General features: G+C 39.8%; 1 protein-coding gene across 4 annotated transcripts in view; it reads left to right on the top strand.

The window, feature by feature from the left end:
* Positions 1-24,804, top strand: part of UBA6 (ubiquitin like modifier activating enzyme 6) — a 33,962-nt gene that overhangs the window by 6,462 nt on the left and 2,696 nt on the right. For 3 of the 4 annotated variants that reach the window (XM_082314951.1, XM_082314949.1, XM_082314950.1), the window contains 27 exons: positions 29-140; positions 1,249-1,329; positions 1,893-2,015; positions 3,893-4,016; positions 5,273-5,376; positions 6,226-6,288; positions 7,312-7,388; positions 8,059-8,125; positions 9,215-9,358; positions 10,035-10,102; positions 10,372-10,450; positions 10,650-10,730; positions 11,100-11,177; positions 12,469-12,650; positions 13,640-13,745; positions 14,783-14,872; positions 15,018-15,098; positions 15,721-15,849; positions 16,786-16,837; positions 16,943-17,006; positions 17,912-17,981; positions 18,658-18,729; positions 19,928-20,045; positions 21,007-21,200; positions 21,822-21,949; positions 22,748-22,835; positions 23,224-23,318. In XM_082314951.1, coding sequence (XP_082171077.1) covers positions 29-140; positions 1,249-1,329; positions 1,893-2,015; positions 3,893-4,016; positions 5,273-5,376; positions 6,226-6,288; positions 7,312-7,388; positions 8,059-8,125; positions 9,215-9,358; positions 10,035-10,102; positions 10,372-10,450; positions 10,650-10,730; positions 11,100-11,177; positions 12,469-12,650; positions 13,640-13,745; positions 14,783-14,872; positions 15,018-15,098; positions 15,721-15,849; positions 16,786-16,837; positions 16,943-17,006; positions 17,912-17,981; positions 18,658-18,729; positions 19,928-20,045; positions 21,007-21,200; positions 21,822-21,949; positions 22,748-22,835; positions 23,224-23,318 — 2,670 coding nt within the window. The other variant, XM_082314952.1, reaches the window with a different exon arrangement.

Raw genomic sequence — 24,804 nt, 5'->3', positions numbered from 1 at the left:
AAAAACTTGAAAGTTGCTGCTTTTTCAGGGCTGAGGCCACACTTCATCGTATTGCAGAACTCAATCCATACGTCCATGTAGCAGCATCAACTGTGCCACTAGATGAAACCACAGATCTGTCTTTTCTAAAGCAGTACCAGGTATGTCGTTTTTAAAGCAGTTGTACGTGGTATTTTGCTCAGAGCCAACAACTTGGATTTTTTTTTATATAAGTAAATAATCAAAACAAACTTTAAAGTGCATTTTGAGATGATGTGAAGAAAGAAGTAGGTCTTGTATTTGGACTAATGAAATGGCCTTGCTTGTTTGTTTTTTTTTTTTTTTCAAGGCTGAAACAGTGGTTTTGTGTTCCTAGCACTTTCTTATGACACTTACTATGGAATTTACTATGACAATAAATAGCTAAGTGAGATTGCCATACATTATTTTTTTATTCAAAGGTGAAACTGTGATTTTGCAGCTACATAGCACAGATGTTCTATATGTATTGTGTGCTGTATTCCAGGCAGTAGAAACTCAGGCTATATAATTAGAAAGATTATTTATGTATATATGTATCTAATGAAACATAAGCTCCTCTGTGGTGGAATGAGGATGTTTTCAGTTGTTCAGTCAGCTGTCTCCTGCTTGTGTGCATGGCTCAGTCTGAGTTGGGAACTTTTACTTTGTGGCTATCGGTTATACCGAAGCTCACCAAGTTTCTGAATGTCCCAGCTATAATAAGCCATGTATAACTGAATGGGACGTGGTGCATATGCTTTGTAACGCAATAGTGTCCTAAACTTCAAAAGAATGCTTGCAGAAATTGTATGTCTGCAATTTGATGAGCACCAGCACTTGAAGCTTGGGTAGACTTCTTGGTGTGTACTGACGAGTATAATTTGTGTTTGTTTTGCTAACTTTAATCTTAAAATTCAAGATCTACATTTTCTCTGAGATTATCCATAACTGTTTTCATAAGTATTCTGATGAGGTTTTGAGTTTCACAGCTGCAGTAAAAAAAAAAAAAAAAAGAAGTGAGAATTTGCTGTTGCTGCTCTTGCTCATCTTGTTTCCAGAACTTGTGGAGCAGTAACCTACCTGTTCTAATGTGTAATGAGAAAACTGACTCAAGACTGCTTTCTCTGTTATGTGTGGGGGAAAGGAATCGGGACACCTGAGTAACTTGCTGTTAGTACTACTTTTTCCATAGCCTGAAGATGTTGATTGCTTCTGGTGTCTTAGATTTATTTCTGTTCTTCTTCACAGTGTGTCATATTGACTGAAGTAAGTCTGTTGCTGCAGAAGAAGATTAATGACTTCTGTCATGCTCAGCAGCCACCTATTAAGGTAATAGAAAAAAATTAAACACATGAATAATCCATACTGTGAGCATCCTGGACCTCCAGCATGTTGTATCCAGAAATGGAGAAAGCTGGTTATGAGGTATATAGTTCTGTGCACATAGCATGTTGATGGAGCAGTATGCGTTTTGGGAGTATGATGCTGCTACTCTGTACATGTGTCTGGTGTTATCTGGCTACCAGCCCAGATAACCATAGCTCAGTTCTTAAATAAAAAGAAAGAAATTCTGTTAAAGAAATAGTTTTCACTGTTAACTCATAATTGTTCTGAAAGAACATGCTGAGACTGAATGTAACAGTAGTAGAAATGGCAGTATTTCACTGCGTATTGGAGTGATTCCTGTTTTTTTGTGTGGGGGTTCTAAATGCTCATGCAGCTTCAAAGTCTGTCATGAATGCTGTGCTATATAGTCAGCGGCCTGGGTGCACATGGCAGGTTTCCACCGTAGAAGTTAAACCTGCTAGCCTTGGACAAGGTTGAATGTGAGAGGTCATTCCTTTGGCTTGTGCTGCTTTAGGGTTACTCATGATTTTTACTTTCTCTTGTAGTTCATCAGTGCAGATGTGTATGGAATATGTTCACGTTTGTTTTGTGACTTCGGTGATGAATTTGAAGTGCTGGATACAACGGGAGAGGAGCCAAAGGAGATCTTCATTTCAAATATAACACAAGTAAGGGATAGAAGTCATTGTGTGCTGTTTTAATTTTTCATAATGACTCGTTATTGGCTATGTCACCAAGCAGAGTGTTTCACTTCAGCGGCCCACTAAGCGGTTGAAAATTGGCAGTATAGCAGAGGCAAACAAAGTTACTTCATTCTTGTGTCTTGTTCTTGATGTCTTGAACGGTCAGTGATAATGTGCTAACATTGTAGAGCATACTGATGCCTCCTGGTCATTACTTACAATGTAACATCATAATATTGAGTCTTTTTTTAAAAGAGAGAGGGGGGGGGGAGAAAGAAATTAGGAGATGTAGAGAGAAGAGGACATAGCCTTGGTGTGGGGATAGGTTAAGTCTTCTAAGGAAGCCCTGAAATAGGCATGAAAATAGCCCTTTTTTTGAGAAACTACTGGAATGATCAAGGGGGTTGAGAGCCTGTTTTGAAAAGAAATTTAAAGGATTGTTTTAACCTACCAAAGCAGAGGCGACGAGAAGAGGATATTATTGCTAATACTTCCAGTGCAGAATGTTAGAGAGGATGTCCATTTGATCTTGTATTATTGTTTTATAAATGGAAACGACCTTAGTACCTTCCCTCAACTCTGGAAGTCCACACTACAACCTCACTCATCCAGTAGCAAGTCTTTTGTCATATCTCCAGTCTAGATGTAATAATAACCAAACTAGAAGGGGTTGTGTAGCAAGCTGGGTTTAATCTGAATTAAGGCTCATGATATGATGATTTGGGTAGCCTGTTCTTTGGTATCTTTAAAAGGGAATGGATGACTTGATTGTTTTCATTAATTACATAAAGAGTACATAGTTATGGTTCATGTGCTTGTGCTGGTTGCCTGCCAAGTCAAGGCATGGATATATACCTGTATATATATCCTGTGATTCATAATCTGATAGTTGAGTTTAGTTGTATCTTACTTCCACTCTCTGAAGCATAAAACTGACCAGAATTACAACTCAATACCAAAAAAATCATGATCAATTGGCTGTTCTTGTCCTGTGGACAGGGTCAAGGTAGCATTCTGTCCCTAAATCAGAGAAGAATTTTCTCTGGTCAACTCGTTTGTTATTCTCCATGTGACAGAGAATGTAGTCCACTGTAACTAAGTTTTATGCTACTTGACTGAAATCTTTCTAATATTGGGAGCTCAGGAAGGGACGGCAGGAGACTTTACAAGCAAGGCTTGCTTGCAAATCCGCTGTGTTACAGCCTGAGCTGCACCACAAGGTCTTGATGAGCTGCCCTCAGACTGCAGAGGGGTCTCTGTGTGCGTGGGAGGTTGGCGTCACGTCTCGTAACAGGCTGAGATGTTGTCTGAGATTCCTGCAAGTGTAAGCTTGCTTGTTTGTGATCTGCTTGAGGCTGTGGCTTTCATGTATTTAAGGATGTCCAGCTTTGTAAGCTTCCTAACTTTCAAGAATGAGGTTGGGGTATCCTTTTTAAGGAGATCAGGTGGTAAGGAGGCATGGAGTAATAAGGACCATTCACAAGACTATTTCTTAATGTCTGTGAAAATGTCTTTGTACATATAGTCTATTTTTGGTTTGGAAAAAGGAGATAAATTTGCTACTACTTTAGAACAGAACAATGAATTTTACTGCTAAGAACTAACAAATGCAGTTTGCTAACGTGCTGAGAACTGTAAAAGGTAAAAATGAGAAAGTCTGTGTTATGAAAACACTGTTAAACTGAAAATAACAGCACTGAAAAAGTTATCATAGGTAACTCCCCTGTTATGGCAGAACTGAGGTGCTAAAAGTATTAGAGGCTGCAGTTCCAATAGGCAAAAAGCTATGTGTCTACGATACGGCATGACTCCTTTACACAAGACACTGTCCTCCTCGTTAACTTTGCCATTTTCGCTTTCAGTCAAATCCTGGTATTGTCACTTGCCTTGAAAATCATCCACACAGGCTTGAAACAGGACAGTTCTTAACCTTTCGGGAAGTTAATGGAATGTCATGCTTAAATGGATCCACACACCAAATAACAGGTAAACTGTTGCTGACTCATTTGCAAGGTATTTATTTTTTGGCCTGTTTTAGCTCACTGTAGTGTTAGTCACTGTGGCCAGAGGAGTGCTGGGTTGTGCAGACCTCCAGTGAGCTTGCACAAAAAAATTGCTTTCTGGTGCAGAGGTCTTCCTAGTGTTGTCTTCACTCCATTTCCATTTAGTAAAGTCTTTCCAAACTCATCTTGCTGCTTAAGGAGCAGTGGAAACTCTAAGCTAGTGGAAACTAGTTGGCAGCCTCTGAGGTTACCGTCATAAGTTTGCTGATGAAACTGTTTTGGTTTTTTTGGAGGGTCCCATAATACCTGTGCTTCTGTCACGGCTTTGGACTAAATTAACACCACTTTGTGTGTCACTGTTTGCCTTGTAGATTTTTGGGTGATAATTTAAGTGTATAGGGATACATCACTCTGTTTCTAAGCATGCTTTTGAAGTGGTTCTCATTCTCATGATTATGTTTACTCTGCTTTGGCCTGCATCATGCATATCTCAAGGCATACTACTTGGTTCCTTTTGGATGCTGGGGAATTGCCCAGTTTCCAGGTCTGAATGCCTGTTTGGAGCAGAAGAGAGAGTGGGTGGGTGGGGATTGCTTGTTTGTTTTTAACTATTCTGTGGTCTGAGACAAAAACAGCACCCTTGAAACATGTGGTTGAGTCTGTTTTCTCTGGACCCTTTTGTTTTGCTGGTGCTGATGCTGTGTTCAGTTCCTTTCTCTTAATCATGGCCCAGCTTTTGGTTTCCGTTTTCCATGAATTAACAATTTTTGTGTCTTCTTGCTTTATCTGAACCATGGTCCAGGTGGTATGAGAGGAAAGATGTGACTTAAATGCTCCAGCTGTCCTTTTTGATTGCCTGTTGCTCTAGTCATGGGGCTAAAATCCTACCCTGAGCAGTACACCAGACACTGCTGTGTGCAGTCTAAATAAAACTGAGAGTCATTTCATTTTTGTTATAGAGCTGTGGTCATCAGAATTCTTGTTAAATCTGCTGCCACTTTAAAAAGCTTATTTCGTAACAGATCATGTGAAACGAATACTCTAGCCGAGAAACTGGCAGAGAGGGGCAATCCTGTTAGTGAGGAGGATCAGCTGTGTTTATGCTTTCAAAGCAAGATTGCACACTACAAAATTACAGCACAAAAAGCATTGGCAAAACCTCACTTTATTGTATACAGAATTGTAGTATCCGATGACACTTTTAATTATCAATCACTGTTTATTCTCTTCTCTTTTCAGTGGTGTCACCTTATTCCTTCAGCATTGGCGATACGTCAGATATGGAGCCTTACTTACACGGAGGCATAGCTGTCCAAGTGAAGACGCCCAAGATGTTTTACTTTGTAAGTGTGTGATTGCCATAACCAGGTTCTTGAGTGTTAATGGTCTGAGCACTGGAAGCAGAGCTCAGCAGATACATGATTTGGTTACCCATGATTTGAGTTTACACTTATTTTATTGAGTAAGAATAGTGATACCGATTTACTAAACTGTAGAGAATAGGAAATACTTCAAAGTTACCTGCCAGTGTAGAGAAAAAAAAAAAAATTATGGGCAGCCTATCCCTGTATTGCTGGGGACTCCTTGAAGGTCTATGAATATGTGGTTTCTTGGTGGCCTTCTGAGAAGAAGAGACAGTTGGATGAGTTTTTATAAGGAGGGCTGCAAGCGACATTATGCTGTCTGCCTTTTTGGGCCCAGCAGAAAGTAGATCCTGACTGCCCTCAAACATTCTTCTAAAAAGCTGGGAGTGAGGACCAGCTGCCTCTGATATGAGAATGCACAGCTCAGTATCTTGTCTCTGTGAAGAGATAGCTTCCTGTTCTTCCTGAGTGGGGAAGTACTACAAGCAAACAGCCAGTTGCCTATAAAATCTCTGGTAGCTGACCTCAGAGCAGTTTAAGAGATAGGTCTTGCCACTAGGATGTGAAACATCTCTGACCATTTTTGATTCACAAAACTCGCAGTAGATGATTATTTTGTGCATCTTTTGTGGTGTTGGACTCTCTGATCTTAAAGGTCTTTTCCAACCTAAATGATTCTATGATTAATAATGGAGAGAGTAGTAGCAATGCTAGTAAGAAAGGACATTTGGTTCTTAGTCTCTCCAGGAAGAGTATTGTTTTGCCAGGTAGCAGTGACTGTCGTGTCCTTAAGTGGGTGTGTTGTTATCGTGAATTCTGTTTTTCCAGGAACGGTTGGAGAAGCAGATAACAAATCCATTATGCCTTGTTGCGGATTTTAGCAAGCCTGAGGTAATTAGCATGTGGGGATTTGGGCATAAGTGCTTTAATGTTAAAACTACATGGAATGTAATCTGCAGCTTTATGTGTAGAACAATATGATTTCCTAACTCTATTCTGTAGTAGTTAAATATGAGTTTAAAGTGTGAAATAAGAGTGAGGTATCAGTTTGCGTTGTCACACAGAATATACGTTATGGTTTAGATCACCGTAGAGGCTTGTTACACATGACTTGCACCAAGTGTATTGTAAATGCATAGCTCAGCCACCTCTGCTGTTTAAAATCTCAGGTTTTGATAAGTCTTTAATTCATGGGAGTTTAAATTTTACAAGTGACACAATGATTTTTTCTGTATGTAATGATGTTTGGTTGATAAAAATCACACTGGCATCAAAGCTGGGATAATCAAAAAACCATGGTCATTAGATTGGTTGGAAACTGGAGTCAACAGTGTAAGAGTAATTTTTCAGAGGTATTTTTAAGATCTGGGAGGAAGCTAGCAGTATTTGTCTCTAATACAATTTTAGTTAAGTATTACAGACATGCAAGGCATGTAAGTCTCAGGCTCATTAAAATCTTAAACTAAAAGATGTTGATCTAATGATTTTTTGTTTGATAATGTAAGTTCTGACTTGCCTGTTCAGATTTTCTACTTTTGACCCTTCATGCTGGGCTTTGGTATTGATGTTTGGCAAAATGTAATGCACTCTAATCTCTAGTTAAAAGATTACTGCGTTTTCCAATTTCAGCACTAAATCCTTTTGAGGACTCTTTAGTTGGACTTAGTTGAAGTTGGTGCTGAATGTGTGTGAAGGGTATTGCATTACTACTGAGTAATACTTTATAATCCCAGTTTGTAAAAACATTGGTGCAAGGTATTTCAAATTCACTTTTTAATGCTATTTAAAAACTTTCTTTGAGCAATATGGTTGAGATAAGGAGGTGAAATGGTAACAGAAGAGTTCAAATAGTTGCTTTTGTTTCCTTCAGTTTTATTGAGTTTGTAACTGATCAACAGCTATTGATCTTAACAGGCACCTTTGCAGATCCATGTTGCCATGCTTGCCTTGAACCACTTCCAGGAGAGCTTTGGTCGCAGACCGAACATTGGGTAATGCAGCAGTCTTGCGTTTGCTAAGTCTTGAGTCAGACAGATCTCTCCTGTCACTGTAGTTACTGGTTTGATGTGCCGCAGAGTACCTTGTCTGTCTGATACATAATAGATGACATAGAAATGAAAAGTTAAAATCTAGATGAAAAATGTTACCTAATGCATGTCTGGGTTTGTAATAGGGCATTCCCAATACAGCAATGGCACTTTCTGGGCCCAGGTAGACAGAAACTGCTTCTGGAGGAAGTCCTTCTCTGTTCCAGTTTTTTCACGTTGTGGGGTTAATATGGAAAAGTTGTTTCAGTGATTCCTGAATTATCCTGTAGCTTATGGATTTAAAAAAAAAAAGTCTGAAGGATTTGTTTTTCATTTTCAGTGTTTTTTTTCAGCTGTAGTTCTTGATGTGCATAATTTTGAGTTAAACGAGACAAAACTACTTACGAAGTATAAATCTTAAGACAGGACTTGCACATGGGCTTCTCCATTGAGACTCCTGTTCTTGAGCTAACTGTAACATTTAAAAGTGCATCTTTAATGCTCACTGTTAAAGCCAATATAAATATCCAAACTCTTCCTACTATATGCAGTGCTTTTTTCTCCATTGGTTGTGTTTCTAGAAGGACTCTGGAATCTTTTAAGTGATGATTATTGTTTCTACCCTGGTGTCTAGGTGCCTTCAAGATGCTGAGGAAATGCTGAAAATAGCCATGTCTATAAGTGAAACACTGGAAAACAAAGTGAGTAAGGAGTCTTTATCATTATGAGTCATTTCTGATGCGCTCATTTACTTGCTTAAAGGTCATGCTTTGGTTATTGGTCCTTGTTCTGGTCTTTGTATCCATCTTTAGGTGGATCAGCTGGCTTTCTGAAGGCCATGAGAGGAAACAGAATGGTGTTTCATAGAATCATTAAGGTTGGAAAAGACCCTTAAGATCATCAAGTCCAACCGTTAACCTATCTCTGCCAAGTCCACCACTAAACCATGTCCTCGAGCACCACGTCTACCCGTCTTTTAAATACCTCCAGGGATGGGGACTCAACCACTTCCCTGTTGTTCCAATGCCTGACCACCCTTTTGGTGAAGAAGTTTTTCCTAATATCCAACCTAAACTTCCCCTGGCGCAGCTTGTGGCTGTTTCCTCTTGTCCTAATGCTTGTTACTTGGGAGAAGAGACCAACCCCCACCTGGCTACAACCTCCTTTCAGGCAGTTGTAGAGAGCAATAAGGTCTCCCCTCAGCCTCCTCTTCTCCAAGCTAAACAACCCCAGCTCCCTCAGCTGCTCCTCATAAGACTTGTGCTCCAGACCCTTCACCAGCTTCGTTGCCCTCCTCTGGACACGCTCCGGCACCTCCATGTCCTTCTTGTAGTGAGGGGCCCAAAACTGAACACAGTACTCAAGGTGCGGCCTCACCAGTGCCGAGTACAGGGGCACGATCACCTCCCTGGTCCTGCTGGCCACGCTATTTCTGATACAAGCCAGGATGCCATTGGCCCTCTTGGCCACCTGAGCACACTGCTGGCTCATCTTCAGCTGGCTGTCGATCAACACCCCCAGGTCCTTTTCTGCCAGGCAGCTTCAGCACGGGTTCAACCGAGTGTTCACCTGAAATGAAGGCTAAATCCTGTGGCTATGTGAATCTAGTTTTTAGATAAATGCATATTCCAAGTACAGGGTATACAGTGGATCTGTCTTGGCTGCAAACCTTTTTACTAGTCAGAGTGAAATAATTTGTCTGTTGTTTACTGAAGAACAATAGTCTATGAAACTGTCAGGCACTGATTTGCTCGATTGAAGGGATAAATCTCTTATGTCTTATTTTTCAGCCTCAGGTGAATGGAGATGTAGTGAAATGGCTGTCTAGGACTGCTCAGGGATTTCTAGCTCCTCTGGCTGCAGCAGTGGGTGGTGTTGCTAGTCAGGAAGTCTTGAAAGCAGTAACAGGAAAATTTTCTCCATTGCAGCAGTGGGTAAGGCTGCCTTTGTTTTTCGGATCTTTATTTTGACAGTGATGTTACGAATGTATGGTTGTGTGTAAATGCTGTATGGTGAAAATAGCCTGAACACCTTGTATAATGGCGGGGGGGGGAAGACTTGAGACTGAGTTTCAGAAAAAAATATAATGTTTTTATGTGTACAATAAAAGTGCAGCCAGTTTTAGTTAAAATTTTCGTATTTGGGGTTCAGACACTAGATTCTTTTTTTCCCCACAAGCAAGGAGAGCATTGGCCTGTCAGTGCATGGCTGCAAAGGTATGATATAGTCCCAATGCCAGCTTAAGCTAGTGTACATAACAGCAGTGCTTTCAGACTCTCAGGATAAGTGTCAGAACAAAGTTAGATTTAAAAACTTCACAGTCTAATTTAGAGGGATAACATGCCTGTCAGAAGTCAAAAGCTTGCGGCTCATGTTTCAGTGAGCTTTTTTTTCCCTGTGTCCAGGCTCTTTTTCCTGTCCACTAAAATTATGAAGTGAACTGTAGGGAACTGAATGCTGTATAGTCTTCCACTGACAATAAAAACTTAGTGCTTTGAAATTCCTCAACTCTGTTGTACATAGAAAGTAATTACTTTGTTTTTTAAACAAAAATAGCATGAATGTTTTTCACAGGTTTTTATTCCCCCCCCCCCCTTTTTTTTTTCACAGCTATATATAGATATGTTAGACATTGTAACACCTCTAGAAAAGATGAGCTCTGAAGAATTTCTCCCACGGTAAGTAGAACTACAATGTGCTGTTTTATGTGTTGTTCACATCTGAGTCTCAAGCAGGCACAGAAGATGTTTTTTAAAGTTAGTTCAGTGCCGTTTGCTGGAGGGACAGGTTTGTTGTTGAGAACATGTGTCCTATTTGAGCATGGGAGGAACAGCAATTATAGGCAACTTTTCTTAGTTCATGTCAAAGTGCAGTTTGGCATCAATGATGCTACCATAATAAATTGCAACTTACTAGTCTTCTGTTTTTGTCTCCTATGCCTGCGTAGGGGAGATAGGTATGATGCCTTGAGGGCTTGCATTGGAGACTCTCTGTGCCAGAAGCTGCATGATTTGAATGTTTTCTTGGTGAGTTTGACTGACACACTTTTTGCAAATGCTTCGTCGATACAACTAACATCCACTGTCTTCAAAATAATGATAGCAGCCCTGACAATGTGTGCCACTGCATAATAAATGGTCCAAAATTGTAATGAGACTTGTGTATTATACTTGTCTTTATAGCTTTCACTTGGATGTCTGACTCTAAAAATGTCTTTTCCTTTAGGTTGGCTGTGGAGCGATAGGCTGTGAAATGCTAAAAAACTTTGCACTTCTTGGTGTTGGTACTGGGCAAGACAAAGGATTGGTAAGTGTTAACCTCACTTTGCTTATTAAAAAGTAATGTGACAAGGAACAATTAAATAACTAGACTATTTTAAGATGTTAAAAGTCTAAGCCTTATTTCAGGTTGATCTCTGTGCAGAGGGTAAAATGGCCTCAGCATAGAGTGGAAGTAGTGTGCAATTAGAAGCAGAACACACTTGGAGTAGTCTTGCTGTATTTTGATTTTAAAACAAAATTTAATCAGTCAGTACAGGCAGAGCTGTTAGCCACAGTGGATGCCAACAGGAGTGCTTTGTTTTGACAAGTTTGTATAGAGATTTCATCAAGATTATTGCTTAGTGCTGCACTTAAATTGTAACTTCAGCTGTTGCTTTTGCCCTTTCTGACTTAGGTTACAATTACAGATCCAGACTTGATAGAGAAATCCAACCTGAACAGGCAATTTCTTTTTCGACCTCATCACATACAGGTAGGCTTTCTTGTTCAATAAACTTTCTGGACTATTGTTCTGTTTCCCTGTCCTGTGTCTCCACCGAGAGCTGAACTTGTGAGCGTATGTACTTCTGTCCAGATAAGACTTAAAGGCTGTAATGAAATCCAATATCTTTTAAAACAATAGCTAGAACTGCATTGGCATCCCACCTAGCGCCAGTATCAGTTGAGTAAAATTGGCTGGTCTGATCTTAACTTGTACTGGGGTCTTTGACTAATGAAATCTCTCAAACTTGAGAATCTGATGAGGAATGCTGTGTTGCATAAGAAGCTGCCGTGGGTTAATATGCCAGAAATGCTTTACTATACCATTGAAATTTGGGAAGAATAAAACAAATCAACAAAAAATAGACAGCACTGGCAGAAGTGTTCTCAATAGAAGAGCTACTGCTAATGGAACTTGACCAAAGTTGCTATCTTTTGACTTAATTCAGTCTTCATTAAGCTGGTAAATAGCTTGGCAAAAACACATGTAAATGCGTGATAGAGAAACTGTTAATTCCTTAGAAGCAGAGAGAGAATATCCCTGCACTTGCAAACACAGCACAAAATAAAAAAGGTGGCTCAGATCTTGACAGCAATGGGGAAAAGGGATTCCCCTGCCCAAAACCCAGCAGCTGAATTTTCTGCCTCCTGTTTATGTCTAGCAAATCTGGGAACAGATTACATTTTGTTTGGATAGATAAATGGAAGGTGAACTCTGCAAGCTTTCAGAAGCCACACTGTCTTGGGTTCCGCTGTTCTAAGTGCTGATCCCTAGATAACTGAATGTAGTATAGCTAGAAGTGTCAGGTAGGTTAAGAACTCTACTTCAGTTTAGCTTCTGAAATTGGCTTTGTGTGGAATGGCTTGCAATAATGTGATTATTCAAGGTGTTTGTCTATGCTGCATAGACATAGTCACAATAACTAATGGGTTTATGCTCTGACAGTCATGAACTGGTCCTTTCTTCTGGCATTTTGAGAGCATGAGAGGCAGCATGTGGCATCAGTATCAGTTACTTGATACACTTCTGCACCATTTAAGCACTTTCACCTTGTGGTATCTGATGCACTACTTTTAAATAAAACTAAAAATAAAACTAGATTCATAAGATATTTATTAGTGAGGGAGGTATATGATTAAAGAATTTCCTTTATTGTATGTTTTGCATACTAACATTTCTATCAGTGAATTGTTGTCTGATCAGCAAATGAAGTTCATGCTTTTGTGTCCCAGATGTTCTTTATCTGGATATTGTTGAGATATATATGTATTTATACTTTCAGAAACCTAAAAGCTATACTGCAGCAGAAGCAACTCTGAACATCAATCCTTACTTAAAGATTGACTCATATATTAATAAAGTTTGTCCAGCCACTGAGAACACTTATAGTGATGAATTCTATACCAAGCAAGATGTGATCGTGACCGCTTTGGACAATGTTGAGGCAAGGAGATACATTGATAGGTGGGTTGTGGAAAAGAATCGAGGGCTGCTTTTCACATTCTTATGTGAGCTTTGCTCTTCTATTCTTAATCTTCCTGATCTGCAACTGCTTATAAGATTTGATAACAAATTGCTCAGATTTATCTTGCTCTTTATAGAGATGCTAGCTTGGGAGAGGAGGGGATTTATACTCGTGGTGGAAATCATCTCTGCTGTTGTGCCGCTGGTACTGTTCACATGGCACAGAGCCTTGGAGTGAGTTCCTGGAAATGAATAGCTGTCAGGGTCTGATGAGGGGGAGGATACTGTGGCAGTCTTAAGGTTGAATTATTTGTGCATAAGAATATGTATTTAAATTTATAAGTAGAATCACAGAATCATAGAATGCTTTGGGATGGAAGGGACCTTTAAAGGTCATCTAGTCCATCCCCCCTGCAATTGGCAGGGACATCTACAACTCGATCAGGTTGCTCAGAGCCCCATCCAGCCTGGCCCTGAATGTTTCCAGGGATGGGGCATCTACCACCTCTCTGGGCAACCCGTTCCAGTGTTTCACCACCCTCATCGTAAAAAATTTCTTCCTTATATCTAGTCTGAATCTCCCCTCTTTTAGTTTAAAACCATTACCCCCTGTCCTATTGCTATTAGCCCTGCTAAAAAGTCTGTCCCCATCTTTCTTATAAGCTCCCTTTAAGTACTGAAAGGCCGCAATAAGGTCTCCCCGCAGCCTTCTCCAGCTCTTTGAGCCTTTCCTCATAAGAGAGGTAGGGACGTTTACATTTAAAAAGAATTACTAGTGCTCCTAATCCAGGTAGGCTCAGGTTTATGGTATCCTGATCTAACTTGAAATAGCTCTTCTTACTTAATCTCTTCTTTTCCCGAGTTTGGTGTAAGCTTTCCACTCTTCTGAAAGTGCCTAGAGTCAATTCTGGTTACACTCCAGTAATGCCTGCAAAGTGAGAGTGTAGTGATTACGCTGTATTCTGATAGTCTGTGTCTTTCCATGTCAGTCGTTGTGTAGCAAACCTGCGTCCTCTTATAGACTCTGGAACTATGGGAACGAAAGGACACACGGAAGTTATTGTGCCCCATCTGACAGAGTCCTATAATAGTCACGTAAGTGTTTTAAGACCATTGCTTACCTTCTGTAGCTAGTCCCATAATGCCCTCCAATTCTTTAATCGTTGATGTATCTGTCTAAAATAATTGGCCTATTTGAATTGCTGAAGATCAGTATTGTTAGGAAATAATTACTTCCTTGGCTTCTGAAGAAAAGCTCACAGGAAATAAAATTTCAGCAGACTGGAGATACCATGTCTGCTACCTAGCTGATGATTACACCTAGGCCAATAATTAAAAGCAACTACTATATAAATCATGAAACACAAGCTTTGGAAAAAGTCCTAATTCTGAAGCATTTCCAAGGGACTGACTTTTTTTTCCCTTGAAAACTCCTTTCCAAATAAGAATCTAGTCGCACAATGGCATTGCAAACTGGTTTTGTACTTTTGGGTTTCTTTCTTAGAATACTTCCCGCCTGCTCATTCTGTTCTTGGTATATATCACCTCCACAGGCAGGTAGGAGAAACACAAGCCTCTGTAGTAGGAATTAGTCTGCCAGTTTCTACAAGCATACATAACAGTTGTGTTTGAATGAGGAAGGGGGAAATGAACGTTTAGACTCTTGCAGCATCCCTCTGTTTAAGTTCTTGTGAAATTGCCTTTACAAGGTAGAAATTCACTGGTCGAGAACACCATGAAATGGGGCCGCATGGACACAGAGACAGGCTTTTGAGCATCCTAACGGTCTTGCTAGGGTCCACAAAGAAAGAAGTCTTTCTGGCCTTGAGTGAAAGGGTGTATTTCATGTTCAGAGTGTATGTGACTGCGAACTTGGAAAAGCTGGCTGGCAATTTCTTCTGTTGTTTGTGTTTCAGAGTTCAGTTTTGCTTTCCAGTGTTGAGTTTAGACTATTCTTCATAAACAGGAAGCGATATATTAATGTTCATAAACCAAATTTTGTTCTAAGCATAAATAAGGCACCTTGTATTTTATAACAGTGGAGTTTTAAGCTTATATAGTCTAGATTAGTGCTATTATTAGCAATAAACTTTAATAAGCCTGCATTTGCACACAACTCTCCTTAATTACAGCGGGATCCACCAGAAGAAGAAATACCTTTTTGCACCTTGAAGTCTTTCCCAGCTGCCATTGAGCATACGATACAGTGGGCAAGAGATAAGGTAAGTGAATAAGCTTACTGCCATTCAGCGTAACTTAACGTTATTTGGAAAGGTGGGGGACAGCATAACTTAATGTCTATTTGGAAAGGTGGCGTATCTGATATACTTCTTGCAAAATGCCATATTTGTTCTTTTTATTTTCTAGTTTGAAAGTTCATTTTCTCACAAGCCTTCATTGTTTAACAAATTCTGGCAAACCTATCCATCCGCAGAAGAAGTTTTACAGGTAGGGGAATGTTGCCAGGGCAAAATACAGAGTTTAAACTAATGCTTTATGGGTTTTTTTTTTCTATTTAAGTTCAGTGAGATCTGGGTTATTTTCTGACTTTATTCAGAAAACCTGAAGACTTATTTGGCCAAGTCATGAGTTGCTCTTTCATGGGAACAGTATTTCTGGTGCATCCCATAATTAAGAGCCAAAGTCTCATGCATGGGCTGCTTCTCTAGCTCATGTGTGCTCTGTACATGATGTAGAAATACCAGAAATACTGAGGTACTGCTAGCGAGTGTATAGTAGATGTCACACTGATGTGCAACCAGCTGGGAAAAATAAAGAGACGACTTAGTTTCAAGTGAATTCAACTATGTAATAAATTACTCAATTGCTTAATATCTTTTCTTGTGAGTCTGTAATGGCCTATGGTCCATAGGGCTGGGTGGAAATAAATCAAGTTGACCACAGCACCTGGCGAAAAATCCAGTGGAGAGGATCACATAAAGGATAATATTTCACAAAGTGACCCTCTGTTTCCTTTTGCCTATAACTTACTAAAAACATATTTACTATTTGACTGGATTGGGAGGAATCTTGTCTGTTTTAACATTTTCATATTTCCTTCTCTATCCAGAGAATAAAATCAGGGGAGAGCTTAGAAGGCTGTTTTCATGTTATTAAAACACTCAGTAGAAGACCCCGAAGTTGGACTCAATGTGTGGAACTAGCAAGAGTAAAATTTGACAAGTATTTTAGCCATAAGGTAAGAAAGACCTGGAAATGAGGTGGTGCTTGACTGATGAGGATTTTAGAAAACTTGGTAGCCCTAATAACTAGGTGTCCAAGTCTTTGCACTCACTTCTCTCTCTTCATAAATAACGAACTGTACTTCAAACTTAAAAATGCTGCATCCCTTCCTCCTTCTACTGTAGCACTTTTAAGTCTGGTTTATTAACTCACTCCTAGTGGGTCTGTTCAGAAGTCTTCACGCAGTTTTCTTGGCCTTTTTCCATCTGACTAGGTATTTCCATCTGACTGTGTTTTTCCAGAGCAGCAGGATTATCAGGTGTCTTTTACTGAAGGACAGTGGCTTTTTGTTTCCCCCACTAAACTTTTGTTACTGAACTCATCTTCATATCCCTGATTTTCTCCAAGATGTCACAGAAAGGTTGGCTGAAATAAGAGCCAGTCATTCTGAGAATCTGGTCCCCAGTGTTGCTTAAAGTGTGTGTGTGTGTAATTTTGTAGGAAAGATGTAATCATGATGTGTATTAATAAACATACTATATCCGTGTGTATGGAAGCCCTGGTGGTAGTCGTCACATTAAGAAAACATTGCATTCCCAATTGTGAATCGGTATGCAAGAATCCTGAAGTGACAACAGGGTGGGGGGAACGCTTTGCTTGTTGGATTAAGTGTCTTGCTTGGACTTTGGATAGATGAGGTGGTATTGTCATCTTTGTCCTGTGAATGAATGGGCAAGTCACTCTGTCTAGTAGTACTTGTGTCTTTAAGCTCTCCATCTTGACACAGGCGTCTTAGGTTTTCTTAGCTCTTTAAATTACTTCAACTACGTATTGGAGTGTCTTAAAAGCTGCATCAAGATTTACATCATTACTAAAGAGAAGGCTTTATTTAGTGTGGTCATGTCAATTTGTATATGACAAATTGCTAAAGCTGCTCTGGCTTTTCCTCTAGGCTCTTCAGCTCCTTCATTCATTTCCCCTTGATACACGATTAAAAGATGGAAGTAAGTACAAATGCCCCTTTATGCCTGCTGTGAATTCACGGTGTACATCATGCGTTGCTGTTCCTGATTTCTTAGGATTTCATCCTAAGTCTGTCTTCTTACCAGGTTTGTTTTGGCAATCACCAAAGAGGCCACCTTTCCCAGTGAAGTTTGAATTTAATGATCCTTTGTAAGTATGGTACTGCCACTGATGCGTTTTATAGCATCCTATAAAACTCACCCTACAGCAGAAAGTGCAAGGCAACGGCTCTATAGCACTAGAAGCTGGACCGGTACTTGATAGGTACTAGTGCATAGTCTTACGCTGTGGCGGATTTGGTGAGCTGTCTCGTACTTTCACTGCAGGAAATTTAACTTTTACTGACACGGGATTGGAGGGTGCTGTGGGAAGTTCTGAAAACATCTAATGTGAAACAGCTTAGAACAACCCATTTCATTTATTGTGTGACTACAGAATTACCGAGTTGTTGCTGTTGTACCCTCCATGCCCCCACTGGCACGTATCATGAAATACAGGATGTGCCAAATTAAATTGACCACCTAAAATGACCTAGTGGAGGAACCCCTTTTCTTCTTCATCACAATGAAGATGTGATGTGATCTAGATGGCTTGGGTATTACAGATAATTTAAAAAATTTATGTGGTTGAACAATTAAAAAGCCTTTATGTGCTGCATATCTACACCTGCTTTGAGAAACTGTCTGGATTGCCATTTTCAGTCTAGGTGAAAACTGAGATCATGGCAAATACCAAAGTATTTCTGAGATTAAGCTTTTTATTATCATATTGATGTCATGAGCAGTTGTAGTTGTTTTCTTGACTGCAGTGGTTAAGGAAATATGGTTTTCATTAAATGATTCTTCACTCATCAAAGTTCGCTTGGTTTTGGGGAGGACTTCTGTGTGTCTCTAAAAATCTGTCATCTGTTTTGTACTGTGTGCACTGAAGGGTGGAAATTCTGTTTCTCTGTGTGTGTGTGTGTTCAAGACCTCTTTGAAGATGATTGCAAACCTTTGGGCAACTGAAGTAAAAAACAAACCGAGCAAAAATAATTGTCTTCCTCTTTTCTCCAGGCACTATGGTTTCATTGTGAGTGCAGCAAAACTCTTTGCAACAGCGTACTGTGTTCCTTTCACAGAAAAGGTAATCCATACTGTAGCAGTGTTCCCATCGCATAACTTGGATATACATGTTCAGTTTTGGCCTGTTGTCCAGTTGCCAATTCTTTCCAAAAACTGATTAAAGTGATTCTTAAAGTAATCTATCCTTCAGCACTGGCTGTTCAGCAGCTGCTTACATTTAGGCTTCTTTATTTAAATCCCTAACCCAGAGAAGAAATGAGTAGTGTATTGGGTATTTTCAGTAAGCACTGAACTCAGGAATTCTTATTTTGATGGACCTGTTTCCTGTGCAATATAATAACTGAACTGAAAGAAGATCTCTTTAAGGCGTTCTTTTAATTGAGTGTCAGCTGTGGGCTGGGAGTTCTGGTTTTTACTACTCACTGCCTCTGTGTTGCTTATCCTTTGTTTTTCTTGTTACCCTTTTTCTTTCTAATTGGATCTTCCTGTAAGTCATGTTTACACTTCAGTTCTGTTCAGTTTTCAAGTGCTAGGCACTTCACACCACTCTGGTTCACTGTGGCAACTGAAATGTCACTTGGTGTTTCAATGATGATGTTTCACTGAAACATCATTGAATATTTGTGGGATTGTTTGGTTTTGGTATTCTTTGAAATGCTACTGGATATACAGTGTTTTTGTAGGGGCCTTTTTGAGTTGTTATGAATTTATATTGTTTTTCTTCAAAACCATAACAGGATTTATCAGAGGAAACTATTTTGAAGATTATTTCAGCTGTGAAGGTACCAGAGTTCAGACCTTCAAACAAAGTAAGTGTGGTATTTTAGTTTAAAGAAAAAAAAAATGCACAAGCAGTGTCCCACATCTCCAACTACTTCTTGCATTGATGCTGATGAGAAATAAACACAAATTATAATGTGTTTTGGGGAAACAAGGGTATAGCATACAGGACTGCTTTAACTTGATATAGCTAAGGTATCGATGTACCAGATGCGAAATGCAAGATGTGGGGGTTTTTCGCCTTTTGCAAATGATTTGTTGTAGCATCATTTTCCATGCATGAGTGTGATTGTAAGTCTGCAAGCTCTTTCTAAGTTTATATGAGTCTATACTATTTTAATAACAGTAGTAAAATTTTACTCATAAGCAGCTTTAAAGCACTCCAAGACTAGTGTCAATTTGTTATTTCTTTCTAAATGTAAAGGAAGTGTCATTACTTTTATGTTTATTTTTGAAGTGGTAACTTCAAAACAGCTTAAGTGTTATTGTGCAGTGGCTAGCATTTGTCATCATTTAAAAATAGCAAATATTCCAGAGTGTTTTCATATTTTCTTTCCCAGTGTTAACACTGGTCTTGTGAAAGCTTGCCTTGTGAGACAAAACTGATATTTTGACTCGGAATCATAGAATGGTTGAGGTTGGAAAGGACCTCTGGAGACTGCCTAGTCCAGTCCCCTGGCTGAAGCAGGGGCAGCTATAGCAGGTCATCAAGGACTGTGTCCCACTGGGATTTTAATATCTCTGAGGATGGAGACTCCACTTCCTCTCTCTGCTACCTGTGCCAGTGTTCAACCATCCTCACAGTTTTGATTGGGGTTTTTTGTTTGTTTTTTTCTTTAAAGTATTTTCTTATGTTTCTTATGGAATTTTATGTGCTTCAATTTGTGCCCATACCCCCTTGTCCTGTCACTGGGCACCAGTGACAAGTCTGGCTCTGCCTTCTGCACTTTCTCCCCATCAGGTATCTATACACATTGACAAGATCCCACTGAGCCTTCTCTTCTCCAGGCTGAACCGTCCCAGCTCTCTCAGCTTCTCCTCATATGAGAGATGCTGCAGTCCTTTAATGATCTTTGTGGCCCTTGGCTGGACTTGCTCCAGTAAGTCTATGTCTGCCTTGAGCTGGGGAGGAAAGACTGCAGGGAAGACAGGAAATGTAGTACGCTTCACGCCTGTGCTGTACAAAGCTCATGTATTTTATTACTCAAGCACTGCACACGCTTCCAGGTTGTACAGACTGATGAAACTGCAAGAAAGCCGGATCATATTCCAGTCAGCAGTGAGGATGAAAGAAATGCTATTTTCCAGCTGGAGAAGTCTATACTATCCAATGAAGCTCTGGAAAGTGAGTAGTGCAAACTAGCTTCATAGCTTAGTAACATCCTGCAATTGCACTGCCAGTTGCATGACATTCAGGTCTTTGGATAAAGCGGTTCTATAATTCTGCAAGAAGCAGATAGCTGATATCTAAAGCTTTCTGAAGTGCCACGCAGATAACTGTCCTTATTGTTTGACGTTACCATATGCTTCTGTATTTCTGAGATTCCTGCCAGTTTTAGGGTTCTCTGTTATACTTGCATGTAAGTACAACCCTGATGACAGCAAGCAGGCAGCACGGAATTGAATGCTAAGGAGGGAAAGGGTGCCAGCTAGATCCCAGGTGGACTGAAAGTGATTCTGGTACGAGAAAGTTGAGAGTTACTACTTACAGAAATCAATCTGATATCCTAAATTGTGAAAGCTCTTAGAGTCTTCTTCAGCGTTTTCTAGATATGTTAAAATGAGAATGCTCGAATCCCATTTTTGTGCTTGCCCACATGAAGAGGTCATTGGGCAACAACTACATGCATGCATTTTTAGCCTGTGAACACAGGGGAGAAAGATTAGCTTAGCTCCTAACCCATCCCATAGAGTGTCAACCCTAACCTCTGTCTCCCCTGCTAGAGTCCGTAGTGAAATGGTTACAGATAAACAAAGCTTATAGAGGGAATTCTCACAGGATGGAGCTATGGCAAGGTGGGGTGTATGAGAAACATCTATAGGACTATCCAAAATCTGTTCCTGGTGTTGCAAGGAAAATAAAATTATGGAGTTCTGCTGATACTTATTTCATTACTCGCTTTTAACAACTGGTGTTGATAGGGGCATTTCTGCTTCTAGCATGGGAAAGCAAGTTATAAGTAAGGCACCAAACTCCAGAATGTGAAATTTTTAATTTGTTAAGGTTCTAGTTCCCTATAACTTATGTTTAGAACATCTTCAGTTTTCCAATAATAACTTTTGCTCTTTTTTTTTTTTGTGAGCAGGTGACTTGCAAATGAAGCCCATCTCCTTTGAAAAAGATGATGATAGTAATGGGCATATAGATTTCATAACAGCAGCATCAAACTTGCGAGCCAAGATGTACAACATCGAACCAGCAGATCGGTTCAAAACAAAGCGCATTGCTGGAAAGATTATTCCTGCAATTGCAACAGCTACTGCTGCAGTGTCAGGGCTGGTGAGTATGCTTTTTAAAATGCATATTTCTTTCTCACTGTCTCTTGCCTAAAACCACTCTTGTTTGGATATTGATTAACACTACCCTGACAGAGCCTCATTAAAGAAATGCATTTATTTCAAACTTAATAGTCTCCTTCTCATGTACCAATACAAAAGGTTGCTCTTGGTTCTGGATGTGGTAAGCCCTTGGTGCTTTTATTTCTGATTTGCTGACCAGAAAGAGGTGTTGGAGATCAGCATTTTGGCTTGTTTTCTGCAATTAATACTAACTTCCCTCAGAGTGCCACTGCCAAGAGTGGAAAGGATCTGTTCTGTAGTAGTTCACATCCATGCACCTCAACAGAACTGCATGCTTTGTGGAGGTTGTCTTGAATTAAACAATTTTGGAAGAGTCCTACATTAGGAGCACTTTTGAATGTTTTAAATATTTCCATTAGCAGCAACAGAATTGATTTCTGTGGCATATTGAGTTGCATCTCCAGATGTGATAGGACAAAGGTTGATCTCATTAACAACTTACTCTGTAGTTGTTGGCCTCTTAACTAAACTAGTGTTGATAACACAGTACCTAAAACCTGTGTTTGATCTCATGGAAGTATGGGATTCTTATTTACTGCAGGTTGCACTGGAACTCATCAAAGTTGTGGGTGGCTACCCAGCTGATGCATACAAGAACTGTTTTCTGAACCTAGCCATTCCCATAATGGTCTTTACAGAAACTGCTGAAGTAAGAAGAACGGAAATCAGGTAGGAAGGACGGTGGCAGAAGGGCGGTATTTGGAAACCTGGTAATTGTTGCTTAGAACTTGGTGCGCCATTACAAGTGCGAAGTTTGTACAGTTATTAAATCCAGATAGCCGGATTAAGGCCTTATGTGCTTGCACAGCAGAACTGTGATGGAACCACAGTTCATGGTTGTACTCCAAGTAAATGTTATAGATATTCAAGGTTATTTTATTTTTGTTCTTTAAACCTGGAAGATTATGAATCAGTTAGTGCTTGCTATCAAACCCTGTTATCCACTTACTATGTACTGCTAAAGGTGTAAGTGGTATTCTTAATACCACCAAGGGTGTCCCATAATGCATTGCTCAAGAACTTCCTGTTTGGAAAATGCAGCACATGCTGTTCTGTCCTAATTTTAAAAATAGTGGTTTTAATGGCTTAGTTTTGTTTTCAGTGGAAGCTGTTGCTAGTGAGGCTTTAAAAATCTAGATGAGTTAGGTGTGTGGCGTGTTTTTTAATAAACTTCCTGTCTGCACAGGCTGGACACACTTCTGCCTCTTAGTACCAGACCTATTTTTCAATAGGTCTGAAAATTCAGTAAGTTCATTGCCAGATACCATGTTTACTCAGAGTTCTTACTGTGTCTTGTGCTTAGCCAGGTCAAAGGGCTGGAGACATGGCAGCAGAGAGGGAAGAGATTTTTGCTCAAGATAAAACAGCAGGTTGCTAGAAGAGATAGCAGTTCTTCAGTACATGTTTCAAGGAAGTGCCTGAGTTCACATTCTAAAGTAACAAACAACCTTTCTCTTTTTAAAACAGAAATGGGATATCATTTACAATCTGGGACAGGTGGACAATTTATGGGAAAGAGGATTTTACTCTGTTGGATTTCATAAATGCTGTCAGAGTAAGTTATCATCTATTGTACTGGGTTAATACAAGACGAGGGGAAAGGGTTTTCTTGTTCTAGGTTGTTGGTTTTGGTGTTTTTGTTGTGTTTTTTTTTTTTTTTCCTTCTGTCAAGTTATTGTTCAAACCAGAGTAATTCTAGAAGGAATTAATGTCAATGGGAATGTCTCTAAGTAAACACGTCCCAGCCTATTTTCAAAATCTTTCTTAATTCGATTGGCTCAAATGTATCTTAATAAAACTTCTGTCAGCATCCATGCCTTAGCAAGTTTTCTGGTTGGGATCGTATCATTTTGAATAGTTAGTTGTAGTATTAGCAGTAGTAGTATCTGCTGGCTTGTGCAGCTGTCCTAGTCCTTTAATGAGTTTTAATTTGTGAATTCCAGGAGAAATATGGAATTGAACCAACTATGGTTGTACAGGGAGTCAAAATGCTGTATGTTCCTGTGATGCCAGGTCATATTAAAAGATTAAAGCTGACGTAAGTATAACTGGAAATGGATTGAGGGATGCGAGTACATGTACAAATTATGTTCACTGGGTGTATCATAAGGATGTGTGTCTGACAGCAATGTTTTCTCTCAGAGTGGTTGCTAGTCATTAATATTTGGGAAAGAAAAAAAAGTAATTTCTTCTTTTTGAAAAAAAAAAAGAAAAAAGGGAAAGTGAATTAACTTCTGTGATGAGGACAGGAGACTTGCAAAATGCTACTCTAACTCATGAATGCCAGAATGAGAAACCCAAAGAAGTCTGACAGTAAGTTTTTTCTGGGAAAGAATGTACCTTGGTTCAAGCAGAACAGGACGAATCGAACCTTTTTAAACTGGCTTAAAGCTAATGGTGATATTTAGCAACTTAGCTCTGAAAGAATGAGAGCACTTGTTCAGGAAAGAGTTGATGTATTGGTTGCAGATTGAGATTTCTGGAAGTCTGCTCAGTTCATAGTAATTCCTTGAGATTCTAGCTCACTTTAGCCCTTTTAAAAATGAAGACATTCACAAGGCTTTGCAGTGCTGCTCCCTGACAGAAATTGGGGTATAATAAGCTGGAAGTTTGGCAGGGTGTGAGGGCAGGGCATTGGTTTTTGACTGATAGGCCTTTGCAACGTAACAGCCAGATCTCACCCAGGTTTAGTTCTACCTTGTATGTCGACCAAACTTCTTTAGCTCAAAATGTGTTCCTCACAGCTCCTGTGAAGTGTATGCTGGTCAGTGGTCACAGGCTTTGCTAGAGCAAGTAGATGCATTGATCAGTACTGTTTCAAAGGTCTGCCAGGAGGTAACGTCAGGCAAAGTAGTATAAGTTATGGGCAAGCTACTTCAAACCTCCAGGGAGAGAAGAGCCTCTAAGTTGGTACTGCCTTTAGAGTGCCTGGCATACTAAGATGTGAATTTACAGCCTATCTCAAAATAAGTTGTTTATATTCCTTTTCCTACGGCTGTATAAATCATTTCAAATGAGTGAGGTGCGTAACGAAGTCAAAGGCATGGTGTGAATCTGCCTTCTTGTGAATATCGGGATTTCTTATTACTCTGAGACTTGGTTCAAGCTTTCCGTGTAGTTACAGCAACTTGGGGTTCTGTTGCAAACGGCCCCAAAAGCTTTATAAGATATTTGCACATCAAACTCTGGTCTTGTTTGTGTGTTTGTTTTTTCTTAAGGTGTTTAAAATCTTTCTCTTGCTGCAATAGGACAAGTGTTGCAGGACTCTGTTTCAGAATTATAGCGCTGACTGGTAGCATACTCCTTAAAAGCAAGTTTGAGAGACATAGTTATCTGCCTTGCTTTGTAGCTTGGAGCTTCCTCAGGCAAATGGATATGACCTCAGTAGCTCTGCTGAGAAGAGGCTAATGCTTTGTGTTCTGGCGAGGGAACAAGTACTTTGGGGAAAGCAGCTTTTTGACCTGCGTGCTAAAGCATAGCCAGAAGGGAAATACTTCTCCAAGTGACCTGTGAGGAATAGAAAT

The sequence above is a fragment of the Platalea leucorodia genome, assembly GCF_965183815.1.
Source record: "Platalea leucorodia genome assembly, chromosome: 6".
Taxonomy (NCBI): domain Eukaryota; kingdom Metazoa; phylum Chordata; class Aves; order Pelecaniformes; family Threskiornithidae; genus Platalea; species Platalea leucorodia.
The sequence above is the reverse complement of the archived record's forward strand: the minus strand, read 5'-3'. Positions and strand labels throughout refer to the sequence as shown.